Source organism: Bufo gargarizans, chromosome 1, assembly GCF_014858855.1.
Source record: "Bufo gargarizans isolate SCDJY-AF-19 chromosome 1, ASM1485885v1, whole genome shotgun sequence".
Classification (NCBI taxonomy): Eukaryota; Metazoa; Chordata; class Amphibia; order Anura; family Bufonidae; genus Bufo; species Bufo gargarizans.
Genome location: NC_058080.1, coordinates 609087345 through 609108207, shown reverse-complemented (window position 1 = coordinate 609108207; position 20863 = coordinate 609087345). Strand labels below are relative to the sequence as shown.

Genomic DNA, 20863 nt, shown 5'->3' with positions numbered 1-20863 from the left:
CGTTCCATCGCGTGCCATGCTAGGCTTATGCATAACTCCCTTTCAGGTTGCACTTTGCACTTCCATAGATGCTGGGGCACTCTGTGGCTGGCCCTCTTCTCTGAGTGTCTTTTTTGCAGGGAGCGGCCGTTCTTGTGCGTTGTTTGGGCCGTTTCTGCCTTCTCCTCCCGTAGGTGGGTTGGCCTTCTCACTGCTTACGGGGCTGCTCGTACGTATGCTTCCCCTCCTTCCTGCGACATCCCTTTGTTCTCTTGGGTTACTTGCCGCAAGCCTTGCACTCGTCTCTACAGAGATCGTTCTGTCCACCTGACCCGGAGGGCTCTGTGCTCTCTACTGCACCGAGCTGGGTGGTACTCATTCATTTCGTTGGCCCTTCCTCCCGGGAAGTGTTCGTGGTTCCTAGATGCGTGCTGTTGTCTGCAGCGCCCCTCGGATTCTTCGTTGGCTCTGGCGGGACTATGGTTCCTTCGCCTATTACCATTTCCTCCTCTTCGGATGCAGTGTGGTATGAGTCCTTCCTCTTGGCGCCCTCTACGCTTCGGTCTGATCTGCTACCAGGTTCGGGCCACTCTTCTCGGGTAGATCACCCAACTTCGCTTGGATGCTCTATTACCCAGGTCCGGAGGACTTCCACCTTGGGTTCTTCAGGGTATTTGCCTTCTGCGAGGCGGTGAACCTGGCGTCTCACAGTGTAGCAGGGTTCTGCTTTTGGGCTGTCCTATGACTTCCCTGCTGCCCACTCCTCCTTTCGGTTGGGGGGTGTGATGCCGGCCTCTGTCTCGACTACCTTGTCTCGCCGGCTCTGTTTGGCTCCCCGTTCGGTACAGATCACGCCGATGTGGCTTCTGCCCGGCCAGGCTTCAGAGGCTGTTCCTTCACTGTCCTCCGCTCTGGGGGGAGCATGGTTGTTCATGTGGATGGTTCCGGTGTTCCTTTGGTCTCGTACTGTCTCCCTTGTTCACACTGGCTGTATTTGCTGTGTGCCTCTTGCTGGGTCTACCGCGTTCTGTCCTCCCGCTGGGTGCAGATTGCGTTTTCCATTCTAGGCTATGGTCCTGCTGTAGACTTACCTTCTTGGTAACTTGGGGGGACTGCCCTTCGGTCCAGATTGTCCTGTCTTGTCCTGGCATCTGGCGGATGCTGGGCGGACCCTTCGGTTCCCTTCCGTCTGTCCTTCTGCTCCCCCACTCCGGGTGGATACGGGACAACGTTGCTCGGAGGCCGACGGGACCAGTTTTTGCCGACCCTTCTGCCCGTGTTACTGGTCTGCGCCTGGTCACATTGGGTTTTTATCCGCTTGCCCAGGTGACTCCAGCGGGCTCGCTACTGTTCGCTCCTGGCTGTGTTTCGTCCAGGTTCTGTCGTTGGACTTAGGGTTTTTTGTCTGGGTGTCGGTGGGTAGCTGGGCATTCCCCACTCTGCCCTTCTCCCCCCCATGGTTCTGTCTTTCTCCAGTCCGGCCTGGACCTGGGACTGGGACTCCTTTGCTTGAAGTGTCAAGTGTCGGCGCTGTCCTTCCTCTTCCAGCGTTCCCCGGCCCTCGGGGCATGTCCAGACCTTCTTCCTCGGAGTGGCTCTTTGGTTCCTCTGTACTGTACTCTCGGCGCTCCATTCTTGTCCTTGGAGCCGTTACAGGAGTTCTCTCTACCCCTTCTGTCCTGTACGGTTGTGTTCCGTATCAGTCGTGTCTCTGACGGGTGCCGGAATGGCCCCTTTTTTTGTTACGAGCTTTGTCTTTTCCAGGACAGGGCTGTTCTGCATCCCGTTTCTTCCTTCCTTCCTTCCTTCCTTCCTTCCTTCTGAAGGTGGTGTTTGCCTTTCGCTTCAACACCTCACCTATTTGGACGTTGTTTGGGCCTTGCCGTTTTTACTTGGAGATCTCCGACTCTTGCAGTCGTTCGGCCTCTTGGGTTTCCAGGAGGGCTGTGCATAGGGTTGACAGACTCCAGGGTGGTTTTCCTCCGCTTGTTCAGATTGGCTATTGCTGAGGTTACCGCACCAAGGGCAGGATTCTGTCTTTGGTGTCACCGTTCCTTTCACCAGAGCGGTCGGTGCCTCCTGGGCCGGAGGCATTGGGCTTCGGCCGTGCATTTGGGCACGGCGGCCACAGGTCTGCCTTGCACGCCTTACTGAGTTCTACAGGGTGCATACTCTGACTTTGGCAGATGCTGCCTTACCCCGCCTGGGTTTACAGGCGGCGGTTCATTGATGCCTTTCGGGTGCTTCACCTTGGTGCTGTGGTCCCTCCCCCTTTTGGACTGCTTTTGAACGTCCCAAGGTCTTCTGTGTCCCCCAAGGAAACTGGGCGAGAAAACGAGATTTTTGTATAACTTACCAGTAAAATCTCTTTCTCGCTCTTTCCTTGGGGGACACAGCACCCACCCATTCATTGTTTTTTCTCTGTACGTTTTCCAAGTTTTTGTTACCCGTTGGGTAGTTGGCTTGTTGGTTCCTTGTTGGACTTTGCCTTTTCTCACTGCTTGGACACGCAACTGGCAGTCTCTCTCTCCAGGCTGAGGGTATAGCTGTGGAGGAGGGGCTTAACAGTTTTCACTTAGTGTCACGCCTCCTATGGAGATGAGCTATACCCAAGGTCTTCTGTGTCCCCCAAGGAAAGAGCGAGAAAGAGATTTTACTGGTAAGTTATACAAAAATCTCGTTTTTAGTGTTTCCATAGTCTAAGAGCCATAGTTTGTTTTAGTTTTTGGGCGATTTATCTTGGGTAGGGTATGATTTTTGCGGGATGACATGACTGTTTGATGGTTACAATTTAGGCGTACATGCAACTTTTTTGATCACTTTTATTACCTTTTTTTTTGGGAAGTAAGGTGGTCAAAATTTCAATTTCATCATAGTTTTTTATTTTTATGGCGTTCACCGTTCGGGTAAAGTAACATGACCGTTTTATAGATCAGGTCGTTAGGGATGCGGCGATACCAAACATGTGTAGAGAATTTATTTTTTTCATTTTTAATCAGTGATAAATGTGTGTTTTTGATTTTTACTTTATTTTTTTCCCTTTTTTTTTGTGTTTTTTTTTTTTTTTACCCAGACCCACTTGGTTCTTGAAGATCCAGTGGGTCTGATGTCTGTATAATACAGTACACTATATAGGGTACTGTACTGTATTTTACTTCCACTTTGTCTGAACAGATCTATGCCTTTAGCACAGATCTGTTCAGCACCATGGACAGCAGGATGCCTGAGAAGGCGTCCTGTTGCCATGGGAACCTTCCCAGTCTGCCACAACTTCGCAGACGGGGAAGGGTAAGGACGGGGGCTGTCTGGGGGCTCTCTCCTTCTCCATCGGGGGGGAGAGGGAGGGAGCTCCCTGAGCTGTTAATCTTTTCCATACAGCGGTCCGTACGGACTGCGGTATGGAAAGGGTTAAACGGCTGACATCGCATCACAGATGTCACCCGTTTATACCAGGGTGTCGGTATGCATGCTCCACATCCCGCACCGCCCGCAACCCTCCCCCTGCACCTCTCGCCGCCATAAAATCATTCAGGGGTGCAGGGGGGGTAAAAAAAAAATAAAAAAAATTATATATATATATATATATATATATATATATATATATATATATATATATATATATATATATATATTATAAAAAACTGCAAAAAGCGCATCAAACCGCAGGTCTGAATTGACCTGCGGTTTGTTGCGATCGCCGACATGCGGGTCACGGGCAACCCCCCCCCCCCCACCGCGCATTTAACCTAGGTGCCTGCTCAATGATTTGAGCAGGCACCTTGTTCCGATCACCGCCGGGCGGCAGTGATCGGAACATATGACGTACCGGTACGTCATGTGTCCTTAAGAGATTAAATACCGTGCTGCTACTTTTCTGCTTGTTCTGGCTTACTGTGCATATCTGAATAAAATATTCTCGTGCTCATTACAGTTTCTCTTGTTTCTTGTTTGTTTCAGAAAATGATCATATTGGGGAAACTGATAAGAAAGTGGGCACCGAAAAGAAAGAGGTCACTGGTGAGAGGGCCGTGACAAATGCTTCCCAAGTTTCCTTCCCATCATCTGTTATTGATCATGAAATGGAATTCCTGCTGTCAGAATGGAACAAGAACCCAGACATGTTGTTTAGTATTCATCCTGTGGATGGCTCTTTGCTTGTATGGCATGTCGATTGGCTGGATGAATATCAGCCTGGCATGTTCCGTCAAGTGCAGGTATGTTCGTACTGAATTCACTTTTTGTTGGAGTTCTAGTTATTAGAAGACTTTCCTGTTTTCACTCCCTTTTTTATTTTATTTTTTATTAGGTGTCTTTTTCATGTAGAATTCCAGTAGCATTCCCAACCGGAGATGCCAATTCTCTTTGCAGGAGTATTGTGATGTATGCCAGCACGAAAAATTTAGAGTTGGCTATTCGGCAGGGCAAACAAAAGCCCTCTGGTATGGCACATTCATCTTCAATGCTAATATCTGCTGGACAGACCAAAGCATCCAGCAGTCTGAAACTGAGCATTTTCACCCCTAATGTTTTGATGATCTCCAAGCACGCAGATGGGTCGCTAAATCAATGGCAGGTTAGCTTTGCTGAGGAGTCCGCCTTTTCAACCGTGCTCAGCATTTCTCACAAGTCCAGATATTGTGGTCATCGCTTTCACCTCAATGACCTAGCCTGTCATTCCGTGCTGCCCCTACTGCTGACAACCTCTCATCACAACTCTCTGCATCCAGTAGAAGACAATGGGGTCAGTGACTCGCCTGACTCGTCCCGTGGAGATTTTAATTGCAATCAAAATGAATCGGATGTAGACAAAACCTGGCAAGACCCAAATGCAGTGTATAGTGAACTCATCCTCTGGAGGGTGGACCCTGTTGGACCCCTGTCTTTTTCTGGTGGCGTTTCCGAGCTGGCTCGTATTAATTCGCTTCACGTTTCTGCTTTCTCAAATGTTGCCTGGCTGCCAACTCTTATACCAAGCCACTGCCTAGGTGAGCACTCTTATTTATATCCCATTTTAAGAATTATTACTAGTTACGGTACGTTGGATCATTATCTTTTTGTAATATCTATTCTTGCAATAAAATTACAAATTCTTGCTGAAGGTGGCATTTAACCCTTTCATTACCTGGGCTTTTTTGAGCCTTGATGCCAAGAGAAAATTTAGCATTTTGGAATGGTGCATTATAAATGGGATTATATTTTAGCTTTATTTCTTAGTGTGCCAAATATTTTATTTTTATTTTTTCTTATTATTTTCCAGTTTGAAGTGGATATTTTTATTGTATTAGTCTTATGTCATGTAGTCTGAGCATGAGCAGAAACAAATAGTTTTCTCGTTATTTTATATTCTTTTATACTCCAAATATAAATTCCCCCTCATTTTCCTGTGCATAGTGCTATCAGACTACATACAATGGTCAGGACTATACCATGAGAGCATTATTTGGAGTTGAGACAGGCAGGAAAGGGTTAATAACAGATTTAGGTAAATGTATGGTTATACTGTATACCTTTCTAACTTTCACACTAGACATTTTTTTATGGCACAAACCCTATGAAAATTTGTGGCTACAATACATTTTTCCTGTGATAGCCATGTTTGGATGTGATGGTGACATTATCAATTAGGTCCTGATGATGTCCCCAGGACCAGAGGCTTAGTATTATCAGGATCTGGGTGTTGGGAGTTGCTGTAGGGGCACATCAGAAGCAGAAGAATGGATGTAAATATATATCTCGATTCTGCACAAAGCCCAGTACATGTGGACATATATTTACAGTGGGCGCTCAACTGGTTAAAGAAAAAAAAAAAAGGGAGATTTATCAAATGTCTGCATTTCAGGAACATACTGCAATTCACCGAGTGCATGTTTCGTTGCAAGTGATGGCCAGAATTTAAGATTATATCAAGCGGTGATTGATGCCAAAAAGCTACTGTGTGAGCTGTCCAACCCCGAGATCTCAGTAAGTAGTGACTGTCCTGGGTAAATAATTCAGCCTAAGGGTCCGTTCACATGTCCGTAAGTGTTTTGTGGTCCGCAAATTGCAGATCCACAAAACACTGACACCGGCCATGTGCGTTTTGCATTTTACGGAACACATATGGCCGGCCCTTCAATAGAAATGCCTTTTCTTGTCCGTGTTTGCGCATTCTATTTTTTTGTGGAACAGAAGTGCGGATGCAGCACACTGTGCTGTCCGCATGTTTTGCAGCCCCGTTGAAAATAAATGGGTCTGGATCCTTTCCGCAACCATTTTGCGGACATGTGAATGGACCCTTAGGCGGAGATAGAAGACATGCAAATGTGATCTTTTGCTCATTGCATCATGGAAGTGGCCTTGTTATTAATATTATAATATTCCATTTCAGAAATACGTTGGGGAGGTTTTCAACATCATTAGTCAGCAATCTACTGCTAGACCGGGATGCATTATCGAGCTGGATGCCATTACCAGCCTGGTAAGCTTTGATAGAGGAACATCAGTGCATCCACTACTTCAGATGCCCAATTAAATTTCTACTCCTTTTAAATTGTGTTTTTTTTTTTTTGTTTTTTTTTTTGCTTAGAACGGAAGAAAAACACAGCTGTTACATGTTTTTCAAGAAGACTACATACTGGGAAATCTAAAGAAATCAGGGTCATCTGGAATAAGTGGTCTTCTTTCAGATTCTGGTAATATGCTTTTTTTTTTTTTTTGTGGTTTAGGTTGACCATAAGAAGCCTCTGGTCACATAATGTTACCTGATCTCTCATAATGGAGTCTGACCACCAACAAAGGCGGCAACATATTCCCCATTATACAGGCACACAGAGGGATGCATATTCCCCATTATATAGGCACACAGAGGGATGCATATTCCCCATTATATAGGCACACAGAGGGATGCATATTCCCCATTATATAGGCACACAGAGGGATGCATATTCCCCATTATATAGGCACACAGAGGGATGCATATTCCCCATTATACAGGCACACAGAGGGATGCATATTCCCCATTACATAGGCACACAGAGGGATGCATATTCCCCATTACATAGGCACACAGAGGGATGCATATTCCCCATTATATAGGCACACAGAGGCATGCATATTCCCCATTTATATAGGCACACAGAGGGATGCATATTCCCCATTATATAGGCACACAGAGGCATGCATATTCCCCATTATATAGGCACACAGAGGGATGCATATTCCCCATTATATAGGCACATAGAGGCATGCATATTCCCCATTATATAGGCACACAGAGGGATGCATATTCCCCATTATATAGGCACACAGAGGGATGCATATTCCCCATTATATAGGCACACAGAGGGATGCATATTCCCCATTATATAGGCACACAGAGGGATGCATATTCCCCATTATATAGGCACACAGAGGGATGCATATTCCCCATTATATAGGCACACAGAGGGATGCATATTCCCCATTATATAGGCACACAGAGGGATGCATATTCCCCATTATATAGGCACACAGAGGGATGTGTCGCTGTTAGGCTTCCGTTGTGAAAGCAGAATGTGTGATATCCATTTTTCACTATTTGCCTTTCAGTGTTATAGCGTAGTCTACTACAGTATTCCTTACAGCACAAACATACTGTTATTAGACATGTACTAGCCTGGCACAGGACAAGGGGGCACTCTTCCAGCTTCTGCTGTATAAATTGAGCTCTATGGATACGTTTGATATACATGCTGGGAACTTTTCCCAACATATATGCAAAATGCAGGGCATAAAGGGGTATGGGGCCTGAGAGGTAAAACCTAACAAATGTTACTAATCCCCAATCTGTGACTTCCTCTTTTTGGGTTAGACATACTGGAAACAGCTGGTCTGTTTAGCTCATCAGTGGCCACAACAGGTGACCCACCACAGCCAGTATTTGGCTGAGCAGGCAGTCTAAGCCGCTGTCAGTGCGTAAATTCCGACGAGAGGAAGTGGCGAGAAGCCGCAACCAGAGCAACGGTAGAACAGTAACAAGAGTTTTGTAATTACAGAATATTTGTTTGGTTTTTAGAAACATTATTTTTGTGAAATTGAAGATTGAGACTTTGAATATGTTGTAGGTTCTGCTTATGAACAGAAAATCTGGCTCCCGGGTGATGACTGTAACTTGCACATACACCATGGCAGGAGGCACATACCACCGCCAGAAAGAGGAAGGAGTCTGAGGACCAGTAGTTAATCTGTAGACTAGCTGGAGGTGCAAAGAGTCAAGGGCTTGGGCCACGTACACATGGGAGTATTTTTGTAAAAGTGGCCTTATGGCACTTCCTATGGCATTTGGGAGTTCTTCAATTCCGAAAAGTCAGAAGGTTTCTACTAATTACTTCTTTCTGTCCTAAATACGGTAATAAATACTGCAGTCTTGACTCCACTGCTTTACTTGGTGTAATACTGTAATTGAGATTTCCCATCTTGCATTAAATTGGTTGCTGCTCGTGAAAACAACCCAGAAGACAAGAAAAGGACGACACCTACTGTTTGTAGATTAATGATGTGTTCAGGGCATGAAGGCTTAAACAAAACTTGTATTGTGCAAGATAACGTATTAAAGTACTGATAAGCGGCAGGCAGGAAATGTGACCTCGCATGCTTGTGGGAAGCAGATGCATGTGACTGTCTTTCAGGACAACTATTTCAATCCTGTGTTCAACGCTGATGTAAGCCTGGTGATTATTAACGTCTCTCTGCTCCTAGGATGATTACCATATCGGACAACAAAATCCAAAGATTTCACATCTTATTTGGTTATGCAATTGTTATGAATTTTAAGTCTTTTTTTTATTTGTATTTTTTTTTGTCATAGAAAACTCCCAAAGTGGATTTTCAGAAAAATTCTACTTGGTGGTGATTGAATGCACAAAAAACAAGCACTCTGTGTTACATATGTGGAAATTGCACCTGAAATCCATCCCTGTTGCTCTGGGTATGTTAGTTTTGTGCATAGTATTGCACTTTTTTTTTTTTTTTTTTTTAAGTCAAGGTTAAAAGAAGATTCTTAATATCTAAAAGGGGTTTTCTGAGACTTTCTATTTGATCAGTGGAGGTCTGACGCTCAGGCTCCCCACCGGTCAGCTGTTTGAGAAGGCTCCGACGCTCCTGTGAGCGCCATGGCCTTCTTACAGCTTTTCCTAGGCCAGTGATGGCTTATTAATGGGTCACTTTGGCCTAGGAGAGGCTCAGCCCCATAGAAGTGAATAGGGCAGAGTTGCGATAACAAGCACAGCCGCTATACTATGTACGGCGTTGGTGAGCAGGGAGAAAGCTGTGGCGCTGACAGGAGCACCAGTGCTTTCCCAAACAGCCGATCGACAGGAGTCCCTAGTGTCAGACCCCTACCGATCAGATACTGATGACCTATCCTGAAGATAAGTCAGTTAGAAGATCTTGGAAAACCTTCTTAAATATAAAGCACAAGTCCAGGTCATCTGTGGATAATTCTCGGAAGCATGGATATCGCCTGGATCAGGTGTAGCAAACAAAAATATTAAGAAATCCAGCTTTTTAAAAAAAAATCTGTCGTTTATTCATATAAAAAGCCATACAAACGGACAACAGCTTTTTGAGTCTTTGCATACAGACATACTCATGACATAATGTTGTACAAGAGACGGCACACATATATAGTCTGAAAGAGCCTTTTTAGGCTCCTCTTCTCATATCCTTACAAATCCAAAGATGCCTGTTAAATATGAGGAAATTATGCATGAAATTCATCCCTGTTTTTGGTATGTTTGGCTACTTTCACACTTGCGGCAGTGGGATCCGGCAAGCAGTTCCGTCGTCGGAACTGCCTGCCGGATCCGCCGATCTGGATGTGACTTGCATTGCAAGAACGGATCCGTCTCTCCGCTTGTCATGCGGACAAACGGATCTGTCTTGTATCTTTTTTTTATTTATTTTTTAACCTTTTTTACCGGTCTGCGCATGCACAGTCCCAGAAGGACGGATCCGGCATTCCGGTATTTTGAATGCCTGATCCAGCACTAATACATTCCTATGGGGAAAAAATGCCGTATCCGGCATTCAGGCAAGTCTTCAGGTTTTTTTCGCCGGAAATAAAACCGTAGCATGCTACGTTTTTCTCTTTTGCATGATCAGTCAAAATGACTGAACTGAAGACATCCTGATGCATCCTGAACGGATTACTCTCCATTCAGAATGCATGGGGATATACCTGATCAGTTCCTTTCCGGTATAGAGCCCCTGTGACGGAACTCTATGCTGGAAAAGAAAAACGCTAGTGTGAAAGTACCCTTAGGCCGAATGCACACGGCCGTGAGCAGTCCGTGGTATACCGGCCTGGCATCCTGCTGACAGCAGGTATACCACGGACCGCTCATGGCTGTGTGCATTCGGCCTTAGTTTTATGTATAGTACAGCACTTTTATTTTTATTTTTTTTGTAGGTGAAGGTTAAAAGGGTATTCATAACAATTATTTTGATTATGCTTGTTAATTTAATATTTTTCTATTTCACAGAGGAAAAATCTAGCTCATCAGAAAATAATTCACCAAGAGATGACTCTTTCAGTTCTGCCTCAGGAGAAAAGGTTCGGTCTCCAGTTACTCAAAGATACCAGACCTGTAAAGCAAATTTACAGAGTACTAGCAAGATGTCCCTTTCCTCTGAGCTTGTGTATAGCCGAGAACTGAGTTTGCCTGATGGTGTGGAATTAATTAGTGTTAAGCCGTCTGCAGGTAATAATTTGGTTATTGTACAAAGAGACAGTCCAGTGTAAGACATGAAAATATTTGTACATAACTGTCCTACAAGGCCACAGATATTACATTTCTTCCAGTCCCACATTTTGTTATTTGAGTTTTTGTTTGTTAAAGTGGTTTCTAGACTTCGGGGAAAAAATTACCCAAACATGGTGAAATTTCATAAAATAACAAAAGAACAGTTGCCTGATAAATTCCCCCCACAGCACTGGAGCTCGCTGCTGGCATCTATGTACTTTACTGCAGTGATGGTGTGCCTGCCCAGTCTCAATCTGTACACCTGCGAGGTCGTGTTTGGTTGCAATGGTCTTGTGGGTAGTCACAACCAGCTTTTGAGCTGCAGGGGATTGTTTTATCACATTTTTCCTTTTTGGACAATTTTTTTTTCCCCCCCTGAACTCGCAAAAACAATTTTTTTGTAAGGTTCATTAAGTGCAGGTATTTCAAAAGCCTACAGCAGCAACTTAACAACAGCAAACTACTAAGTAGCAAAGCATTTATATTTGCTGGTAGGGCCAGTCTTAAATTTGGTGGTTCCCTATGGAGTTATCGTCTATTGATAACCCCCTTGTGGAGTGTCCAAAAAATACAGCCACAAGGTGAGCAAGTAATTCTACCAGACTCTTTCCGTAACTTAAAGGGGATGTCCCATCTGGATATTTATGACGTGTTGAGAGCATATGCTATAAATGTCCTTTAGGTGTTGGTCCTACTCCTGTCTCAAAAATTAAGCATCACCGTAAGTGAAGAGCATGCCCTGGATGCGCAGCATCCTCTCTATTCTCTGCTATAATACTTCTGAAAGTAGCTGAGTAAGCGCTCTGCTATTTTCACACGTTCGATAACCGTGGAAAAAGCTGCACATGCACTACTTGCTTTCCGTTTATGTTGGGGCCCCTTTCTTAAGATAGGCGTGGGTCTCAACAGGTGGAACCTGCATCTTTCAAGCATTTGTGGCATATCCTTTCAATATGCCGTAAATGTCCAGATTGGACAACCCCTTTTAAAGGGCATCTCTCAACAGATTTGTACCTATGAAACTGGCTAACCTGTTGCCTTCAGTTGCCAAGCGCACATGCATCTGTGTTGGTCCAATTTATTTATGTGCTTGCACTGCTAAATGAAGTTGTAATATATGCATATGAGCCTCTAGGAGCAATGCGGGTGTTTTCTCAGCAGTGGAGGCACATATGAACATGGGACTAACACAGATGCCTTCTGCTGCCAAGTGCACATGTAACAGGTCAGCCAGTTTCATAGCTACAGATCTTCTGACCGATGCCCTTTAAGACACAACATATGGGATCAAGGGTACAAGCTCTGAGTATCCCAGGAGCCAGGGCCAGTGTGCAATGGTGTGGTGCTCTGTGCAACCTCTACGACAGAAACTGTACAGGCTGTTTTGGTCTTCTGCATGTTTAACCTGTTCCTTTTGAGAGACACTGTGATGAGTTCCTATCCCTAGTGTTTACTTATTAGATTTACTAAAAAGTTCCTGAATTATAGCGAGTTCAGACTACAGTATATCGATTATATGCCACTGTTGGTCAGATTGTCAATTGGAAAGTAACTTTCACTTCTAAAAACCTTTTGCTATATGTGGAAAGGTCAGGAATTTTGATAATTGGTGGTTGTTACTGAGAAACCTCCATGATCACTAGAGCAAAAGTGTAGAAGACCTGTACTGAGCGATATCCCACTTTGTAGTGGATCCACACGCAGAGCGCATATTCCCCTTATTTCTGTGGATTAAAACTTCTGACACGTCTCTGTGAGAAGTCAAAACTTTTCTGAAATCCATTTTCTTTTACTGTTGGCATTTATCAATGATGTGTGAAAATGTAATCTGTTTTACGTCCCTGTGCCAGTTTCTAGTTCAGTTCTGTGACAGTGTTGTGTCCTTGTACAAAACCTTTACTGCTTCCCTCTCCATAGGATCTGGTCTGGTACAGGATGATTTTATATATACAGGTCCTTCTAAAAAAAATTAGCATATTGTGATAAAGTTCATTATTTTCTGTAATGTACTGATAAACATTAGACTTTCATATATTTTAGATTCATTACACACAACTGAAGTAGTTCAAGCCTTTTATTGTTTTAATATTGATGATTTTGGCATACAGCTCATGAAAACCCAAATTTCCTATCTAAAAAAATTTGCATATTTCATCCGACCAATAAAAGAAAAGTGTTTTTAATACAAAAAAGTCAACCTTCAAATAATGATGTTCAGTTCTGCACTCAATACTTGGTCGGGAATCCTTTTGCAGAAATGACTGCTTCAATGCGGCGTGGCATGGAGGCAATCAGCCTGTGGCACTGTTGAGGTGTTATGGAGGCCCAGGATGCTTCGATAGCGGCCTTAAGCTCATCCAGAGTGTTGGGTCTTGCGTCTCTCAACTTTCTCTTCCCAATATCCCACAGATGCTCTATGGGGTTCAGGTCAGGAGAGTTGGCAGGCCAATTGAGCACAGTAATACCATGGTCAGTAAACCATTTACCAGTGGTTTTGGCACTGTGAGCAGGTGCCAGGTCGTGCTGAAAAATGAAATCTTCATCTCCATAAAGCTTTTCAGCAGATGGAAGCATGAAGTGCTCCAAAATCTCCTGATAGCTAGCTGCATTGACCCTGCCCTTGATGAAACACAGTGGACCAACACCAGCAGCTGACATGGCACCCCAGACCATCACTGACTGTGGGTACTTGACACTGGACCTCAGGCATTTTGGCATTTCCCTCTCCCCAGTCTTCCTCCAGACTCTGGCACCTTGATTTCCGAATGACATGCAAAATTTGCTTTCATCCGAAAAAAGTACTTTGGACCACTGAGCAACAGTCCAGTGCTGCTTCTCTGTAGCCCAGGTCAGGCGCTTCTGCCGCTGTTTCTGGTTCAAAAGTGGCTTGACCTGGGGAATGCGGCACCTGTAGCCCATTTCCTGCACACGCCTGTACACGGTGGCTCTGGATGTTTCTACTCCAGACTCAGTCCACTGCTTCCGCAGGTCCCCCAAGGTCTGGAATCGGTCCTTCTCCACAATCTTCCTCAGGGTCTTGTCACCTCTTCTCGTTGTGCAGCGTTTTCTGCCACACTTTTTCCTTCCCACAGACTTCCCACTGAGGTGCCTTGATACAGCACTCTGGGAACAGCCTATTCTTCAGAAATTTATTTCTGTGTCTTACCCTCTTGCTTGAGGGTGTCAATGATGGCCTTCTGGACAGCAGTCAGGTCGGCAGTCTTACCCATGATTGCGGTTTTGAGTAATGAACCAGGCTGGGAGTTTTTAAAAGCCTCAGGAATCTTTTGCAGGTGTCTAGAGTTAATTAGTTGATTCAGATGATTAGGTTAATAACTCGTTTAGAGAACCTTTTCATGATATGCTAATTTTTTGAGATAGGAATTTTGGGTTTTCATGAGCTGTATGCCAAAATCATCAATATTAAAACAATAAAAGGCTTGAACTACTTCAGTTGTGTGTAATGAATCTAAAATATATGAAAGTCTAATGTTTATCAGTACATTACAGAAAATAATGAACTTTATCACAATATGCTAATTGTTTTAGAAGGACCTGTAGAATATTAATTCTGTGTGCATTTGTTAACCACGGTGTCTCTCATTTTAGGGCTTCTCAGCTCTTCTTCAATATACCCAGTGTGTAATGCCCCCTACCTACTAGCAACTTCTTGTTCTGATGGTAAAGTGCGATTCTGGAGGTGCACAGCAGATTCGGACCTTTCACTTTCTCCATCTGATCTGGAGAATAGCCTTGTATACATGTGGGAAGAATGGCCTTTACTGAATGAGGACGGCTTACGAAATAGCGCTGTGAGCGTACCAGGCAGGCCAGTAGAAGTAAGCTGCGCACACGCTAACTGTCTGGCGGTCGCATTCAAGCAAACTCCGCACAAAACTAGTAATTCCTCTCGTGACTTTTTGATGCATGTGAGCATCTTTGAATGTGAATCCACCTGGCGGCTCTTGTTGGATTCTGGAACAGACTATTCATTTGGATGAGCTAAGCACAATTTTAGAGCCTGGAATAAGTATTGATAATAACCTAGTAGCTTACAATAAGCAAGATGTCTTTTTATCTTCCAAAAAGCAGCTTCAACCGAGCACAAAACATTTGGTTCATTTGGACTGGATGTCCAGGGAGGATGGTTCGCATATTTTAACCATTGGCATTGGTTCTAAACTTCTTATGTATGGCCAGGTTGCAAGAAAACTACCGGAACACTCTAGTAAAGAAAACTTTGCATTGCAGCTCTGGGACACCGCCAAAAACACATCTCAGCCTAGGTTTGTACTGTTGAGATCGGTGGATTTAGTGTCTTCTGTGGAAGGGTCTCTTCCTTTACCTGTGTCCTTGTCTTGGGTTCGGGATGGTATACTCGTTGTTGGGATGGATTGTGAAATGCATGTCTATTCCCAGTGGCAGCCTTTTTCTAAACAAGATTCATCTAGCACAGATTCTTATAATGGAAGCACCCCATCTATCACAAATTTGGTTAAGCAAAGCCAATCTGTTGGGTCTGGTCTCTACCCGCCAAAGAAAGCCATGACCAGGTCGATGACTAGCTTGGCACAAAAACTTATGGGAAAGAAAACTGCATATGATCTTCCTGTGGAGATGGAAGATTCTGGACTCTTTGAAGCTGCTCATGCTTTGTTTCCAATTTTACCTCAATATCATCCATTACAGTTGTTAGAATTGATGGATCTAGGAAAAGTGCGCAGAGCAAAAGCTATCCTTTCTCACCTAGTCAAATGCATTGCAGGGGAGGTGGTCTCTCTCAGCGACAATGAACCCACCCCAGAGCGCAGGCTCAGATCCCTCTCGATTAGCGCCAGCGGAAGCACTGCTCGTGATCCCAAAACATTCAGAGAGCCAGAGACAGCAGATTACACAGAAATTGAGGCGGTACCTCCCCTACCATTGTATGCCCTTCTCGCTGCGGATGAAGATTCCTCCTTCACTTCCACAGTCGAGAAATCCAGCAATTCCAGCAAGCCAACGGATAGCAATGCAAATGATGAGAACTATGATGAACTCTTCCAGGTTCCTACTCTGACCACTGATGAACTTACAACCTTGGACTCGGAAGAAGAGAACTCTAAGCCTCAAGTCATCGACCTGTCTCAGTACAGCCCAACCTATTTTGGTCCAGAACATTCTAAGGTCCTATCTAGACATTTGCTCCATTCCAGCTTACCTGGTCTGACGCGCATTGAACAGATGTCTCTAATGGCTCTAGCAGACACCATTGCCACAACAAGTACAGATATTGGTGAAAGCAGAGACCGTAGTCAAGGTAATACATTATTCTTTACCTATTTGTATTATCTGTTCGGTTTCATAGTTTTTTTGTTTTGTTTTTTCAAATCGTTTACCAAGTTTTAGTTTCATATATTTTTTTTCTATAAATATGATATTAATAAACATTAATAAATAAACATACACCCAAAAATGTCTTTTTAGCATACATTTAGCCAGTGTATCCCACAGCCCCAGCTGTATTAAAAAGTGCAGTTGACGGTGTAGTTAGGAAAGGAAGGTATACCAGGCCACTATAATATAAATGATGGTGTGGTGTGAATTCTGCCACATTTGCATATGATGTCTCTTTTGAATAGGAGATCTGGTAACGAATTAAAGAAAACAAAGTTTTTCAAGCAGCAGAACCTTCACTGCATGTTGATCTTAAGATTTATTTATTTTGAACGTGAAAACCCCTTTTTATTTTTATTTTTTTATTTTTCCTCTGGGTGAAATGTCTTCTATTGTGGATTCCTCAGTGTCTGTCAGCAGCCATCTTTCCTAAAATCTTGCCCCCCACCAGTTAAAATGAAATATTCTGAAAATTATTGGAGGGCGGCTATGTATGCACAGTGCACTCTCTACCACTTTCGGGGCTCTGTTCTCGATATAGGTGCGGGTCCCAGTGGTGGTGGGGGGGGGGGGCCATATAAGGACAATCGTCCCCCATCGTCTGTGATGAGAATACCCCTTTAAGTTTCCTGTGTAAAAGATGTCAGGGATCACTTGAACTTGGGTGAGGGTGTCTTTCAGCTGACACCTGGGCCTGCATAAATGGGTACCTCTACCCACAAATAATTGCACTGTATTTGAACAAGAGACCACTGTAGTGATCGCCTATCTCCATACATATGAGATGTTTGCTGCACGTGACTACATTAATCATCTCAGGCAATTATCGGGAACATTTTTCGTTCCCAATAATTGCCTACTATATCGGTCCATGAAAAAAGACTTTTAGCCTGATAAATCTATGTGATGTTAAATATTTTTGTGTTAAAAAGGACAAAAGTATTCCCCTGCCCCTCTCTTCTCTTTTTCTTTCCATTTCTCTTTCTGCTATATTTCATGTCCTATGTTTAAATAGCCTTCATCAATTTGAACACTCCAGCTATATACTCCTTGCAGAAAACAATAGAGTCTGTAGGAGTGGCTTGGGAGACTTTGACTTGAAATATCTATGGCTGTTATACAATAGATGTTATTCTATGTTATTTGTAATGACCTGTAAAACTACCTTTATATATTGTCAGACTCTGGCCATCAGGCTCTTGTTGGATTGTTTAAAAATCAGAAAACTTGAAAATAAAGAATTAATACAAAAAAAAAAAAAAAAAAGACAAAAGTATGAGGCTTCTTTCACATATGCGTTTTTGCTGTCCGTTTTCGTGATCCGGCATGGGACATCAACACCAGAGCAAAACACATCCGTATGAATAATACAACTGGCAGCATCTGTTTAGAACGGATCTGGTTGTATTATATCGAAAATAAACATGCCATGTCAAAAAATGTTGCTTGCAGCGGTTTTGTGCCCAGCATGGGTACACAACAAACCTGGAATGGAACGCATTTTGGCGCACTCCATTCTGATTTGTTCAGTTTTGTCCTTATAGACAATGATTGGTGACAAAACAGAAGCTTTTCCTCCGGTTTTCCTCTGTTGGATCTCAAAACCGTAAAAGAAAATGCAGATGTGAAAGTAGCCTTATAGTAGTAATGACTACTTAGTGGTAGATGGGCCTAACACTAAACACACGGGGCTTATTCACCTGGGGGGGGGGGGGGACAAGAGAGATTCATTATTCTCAAACTTGTGCCCATAGTTTAACCTTTTGATAACACTTTCCTGACAGGTGGAGAGACCCTTGATGAATGTGGTCTTAAATTTTTCCTGGCTGTTCGTCTTCATACGTTTCTCACGACTTCCCTTCCTCCGGCATACAGAGCTCAGCTTTCTCATCAAGGTAATGATGCTGTAGTATCCAAAGCTGTAAAGGAAAAAATCATAGCAGTGTGGTGACTGCAGCAATGTACATTGCAGGCGTTCACCATTTATTGCTAAATAACTGTTCAGTGATGTGTGTGTATGGGATTCATCTTCAGGTATACAACAGCTTGTGTGTGTGTGTGTGTGTGTGTGTGTAATAAATATATAAATATAGTTTATAGTAGGAACACATTACACGTAGCACTTTCCACGCAGGCTACCCTTACACCATGCAGGGAACGCTTTGTAATGATGAGCGTGGCACCTTCTCGGGCTGTGTGTGGTGGGGGAGGGGGTAGCTCACTCATTAAACCACATCTACAATTCTAAATCTGTTTTATCTTATTCACCATCTGATGCGTTTTTTTTTTTTTGTAAATCGATATTTATGATTTTGTGCCTTCCTACCGCTGTCCTTGCTTTACAGGCTTATCTACAAGTCATTTTGCATGGGCTTTTCATTCTGTGGCGGAGGACGAGCTCCTTGCTACACTCCCAGCAATGCAGAAAGGTGACCCCACCTGGGCAGAGCTCAGGGCAATGGGGGTAGGCTGGTGGGTCAGAAACACAAACAACTTGCGGATGTGCATTGAAAAGGTATGCTGAAAATATGCCGGTTTCTTTATTATTTCATGGTAGCTGTACTGTTATACATCTTCATCCTTTTTTGGTATATTATGGTACAGAAAAATTGCAGGAAACAAAGTCTCTTGTTTATCATCCCTTCTATTCTGCTTTTGTGCCGTCAAAGAGGTTTTTTAAGCCTTTGAAAACAAACGGCAGCAGACATTATAAAAATATCACCAGTCATCTCTCCAATCGCCTGATCCCGTGCAGACGCTCTGTTGGTCTTTGTATACGAGCAGCCAATTGTCAGCTGACTGCTGAGGCCACTGCTTGTAAACAGAGACTAGTGGGACCGTCCGAGTGTCCGCATCCAGAGAAGTCAATTTTATTGTCTTTTTTTTTTTTTTTTTTTTTTTATAATAACATTTTGCTGTGTGTTTTTTTTTTTTTTTTTTTTTCCATAGGGCGAGAAACGCATTTAAACAAATAGTTGCATATCAGTAAATCTTTACTTTAGTGCTGGTTCCTTTCCATTTTCTTCTCTTTTGCTAGTGGTAAATATGCGCATCACCAGTTTATCTCCTCAGAGCGTGAGTGACTTTCTCGGTCTCAACCACTAGGTAGTGGCTTTAGGCCAGACACACACAAACGAGTTGGATGCAATAAACTCGCAGCATGTGTCAGTCCCGTTCTGGCCTCCGCTCCACTGACAGGATCACACAGCATTATACTGATTTTATAATGCGGTGTAACCCTCAGAATCCTGAAATCTACTGAATTACACAGACATAATGCTGTCAGTGTATTACAATACATTGCAGTGCTACATCCCCACTGAACAAGTAGCCAGTTGTTGGGAAGAAACTCTTCTTTCCCGATAACTGGCTGCTCCTCGGCAGGTGTAAATCCACAATAAGGAATTATTCAAAGTATAAAGCTATTAGTGGGAGTGAGGGGAGTTGTGTCATGGTGTACTCCCTCTGGCTGTGGCTCCCTGGGCACCATGAGCTCATGAATATGGGGGCTCATTGCCAATCACTGGAGCCGTACAAGATTTTAGCAAAACGGCTGGGTTAATTAAAGGAGGAGACCCAGCATTTTGCAAAGAGGACTTGTTACTAGTTTATGTTGCCCTTAGTTAGGACACCATAAAACTGGTGACAGATTCCCTTTAAAAACATTCAGTATCAGCAGGGTTTAAGTGAATATATTATCTGGCACCAGTAAGCATATGGATGCAGGTTGTTGATGGCAAATCAGCCCTTGGAGGGATACTGGCCTAGTAGTAGTCTAGTGATGGGTGTCATGGCTGTAATCCCTCACCTTGCAGCAGCATCTTCAGTGCTGGTGATATCAGTTCACTGTGCTGTCTGGAGTAGCAAGACTTTACTTGAGGAAAATTGAACTACTGCTCTCTGTAACTGGAGCAGGAGTTGTGTGATGTGCTTCCTCTCCCTTCTCTCTCTGGAAAGAAACCTCCCCCTCTCGGCTGGGAGTAGGTCCAGCCCATCCCTACCAAGGGGAACAGAGTGGTTTGTCCTGTTCCTTGCCAACCATTCCTTAACTGAAGATACCGCCAAATAACAATAAAATACATAATGAACAACCATATCCCTTTTCTAGTGCCCCCCAGGTCTGGGTTTTACACTTGTACTATTGATTTATACAAAGCTGGGTGAAAAGTTAGTGTTATTTGAAGATAGATGAAAGCCCTGTCACAAGCTTTCTTGACAGATTCTATGTCAGAGTGACAATAAAAAAAAATGTTCCACTCTGGTATTATTCGTTAATGCTGGGGGATGGGAATATGATCTTGATCTTCAACCTGCTGAAATTTCAGTTTGGTAGAAAAGAATGGTTGACTACCTATAATCATTTTTCAGTATTATATATGGAATATCATATGTACTGCTCTTCTCTGTTCTATACCTGTCCACTTCTCTTTTCAGATTGCAAAGGCAGCTTTTCAGAGAAACAGTGACCCCTTAGATGCTGCCATATTTTACCTTGCCATGAAGAAGAAAGCTGTGATATGGGGTCTATATAGGTAAGGTGCACGCCCCCCCCTTCCTTATTTGCAGCATTCAGACAAGATATGTATAACAGTTTTTTGGTGATATTTTGCTCTTCAACTACACATGCCAATATAATCAGTAGGACACTACTTGGATAAGACCAAAGAAATTAATCTGCTCCTCCTTTTAATACAAAAAGATTCTATAACAAAAAGTGAGACCCCAGTTCTTGTACAAGTAGAATGGTT

At 43.5% G+C, this 20863-nt stretch overlaps 1 protein-coding gene across 1 annotated transcript in view; it reads left to right on the top strand.

Moving 5' to 3' along the window:
• The window catches only part of DMXL1 (Dmx like 1), a 142418-nt gene that overhangs the window by 45798 nt on the left and 75757 nt on the right, over nucleotides 1-20863 (top strand). Inside the window, 12 exon segments of the mRNA XM_044275895.1 lie at nucleotides 3937-4193; nucleotides 4286-4964; nucleotides 5819-5940; nucleotides 6347-6436; nucleotides 6545-6650; nucleotides 8804-8923; nucleotides 10479-10697; nucleotides 14349-14695; nucleotides 14697-16038; nucleotides 17900-18010; nucleotides 18461-18630; nucleotides 20550-20647. Of these exon segments, the coding sequence (XP_044131830.1) occupies nucleotides 3937-4193; nucleotides 4286-4964; nucleotides 5819-5940; nucleotides 6347-6436; nucleotides 6545-6650; nucleotides 8804-8923; nucleotides 10479-10697; nucleotides 14349-14695; nucleotides 14697-16038; nucleotides 17900-18010; nucleotides 18461-18630; nucleotides 20550-20647 (3661 nt within the window).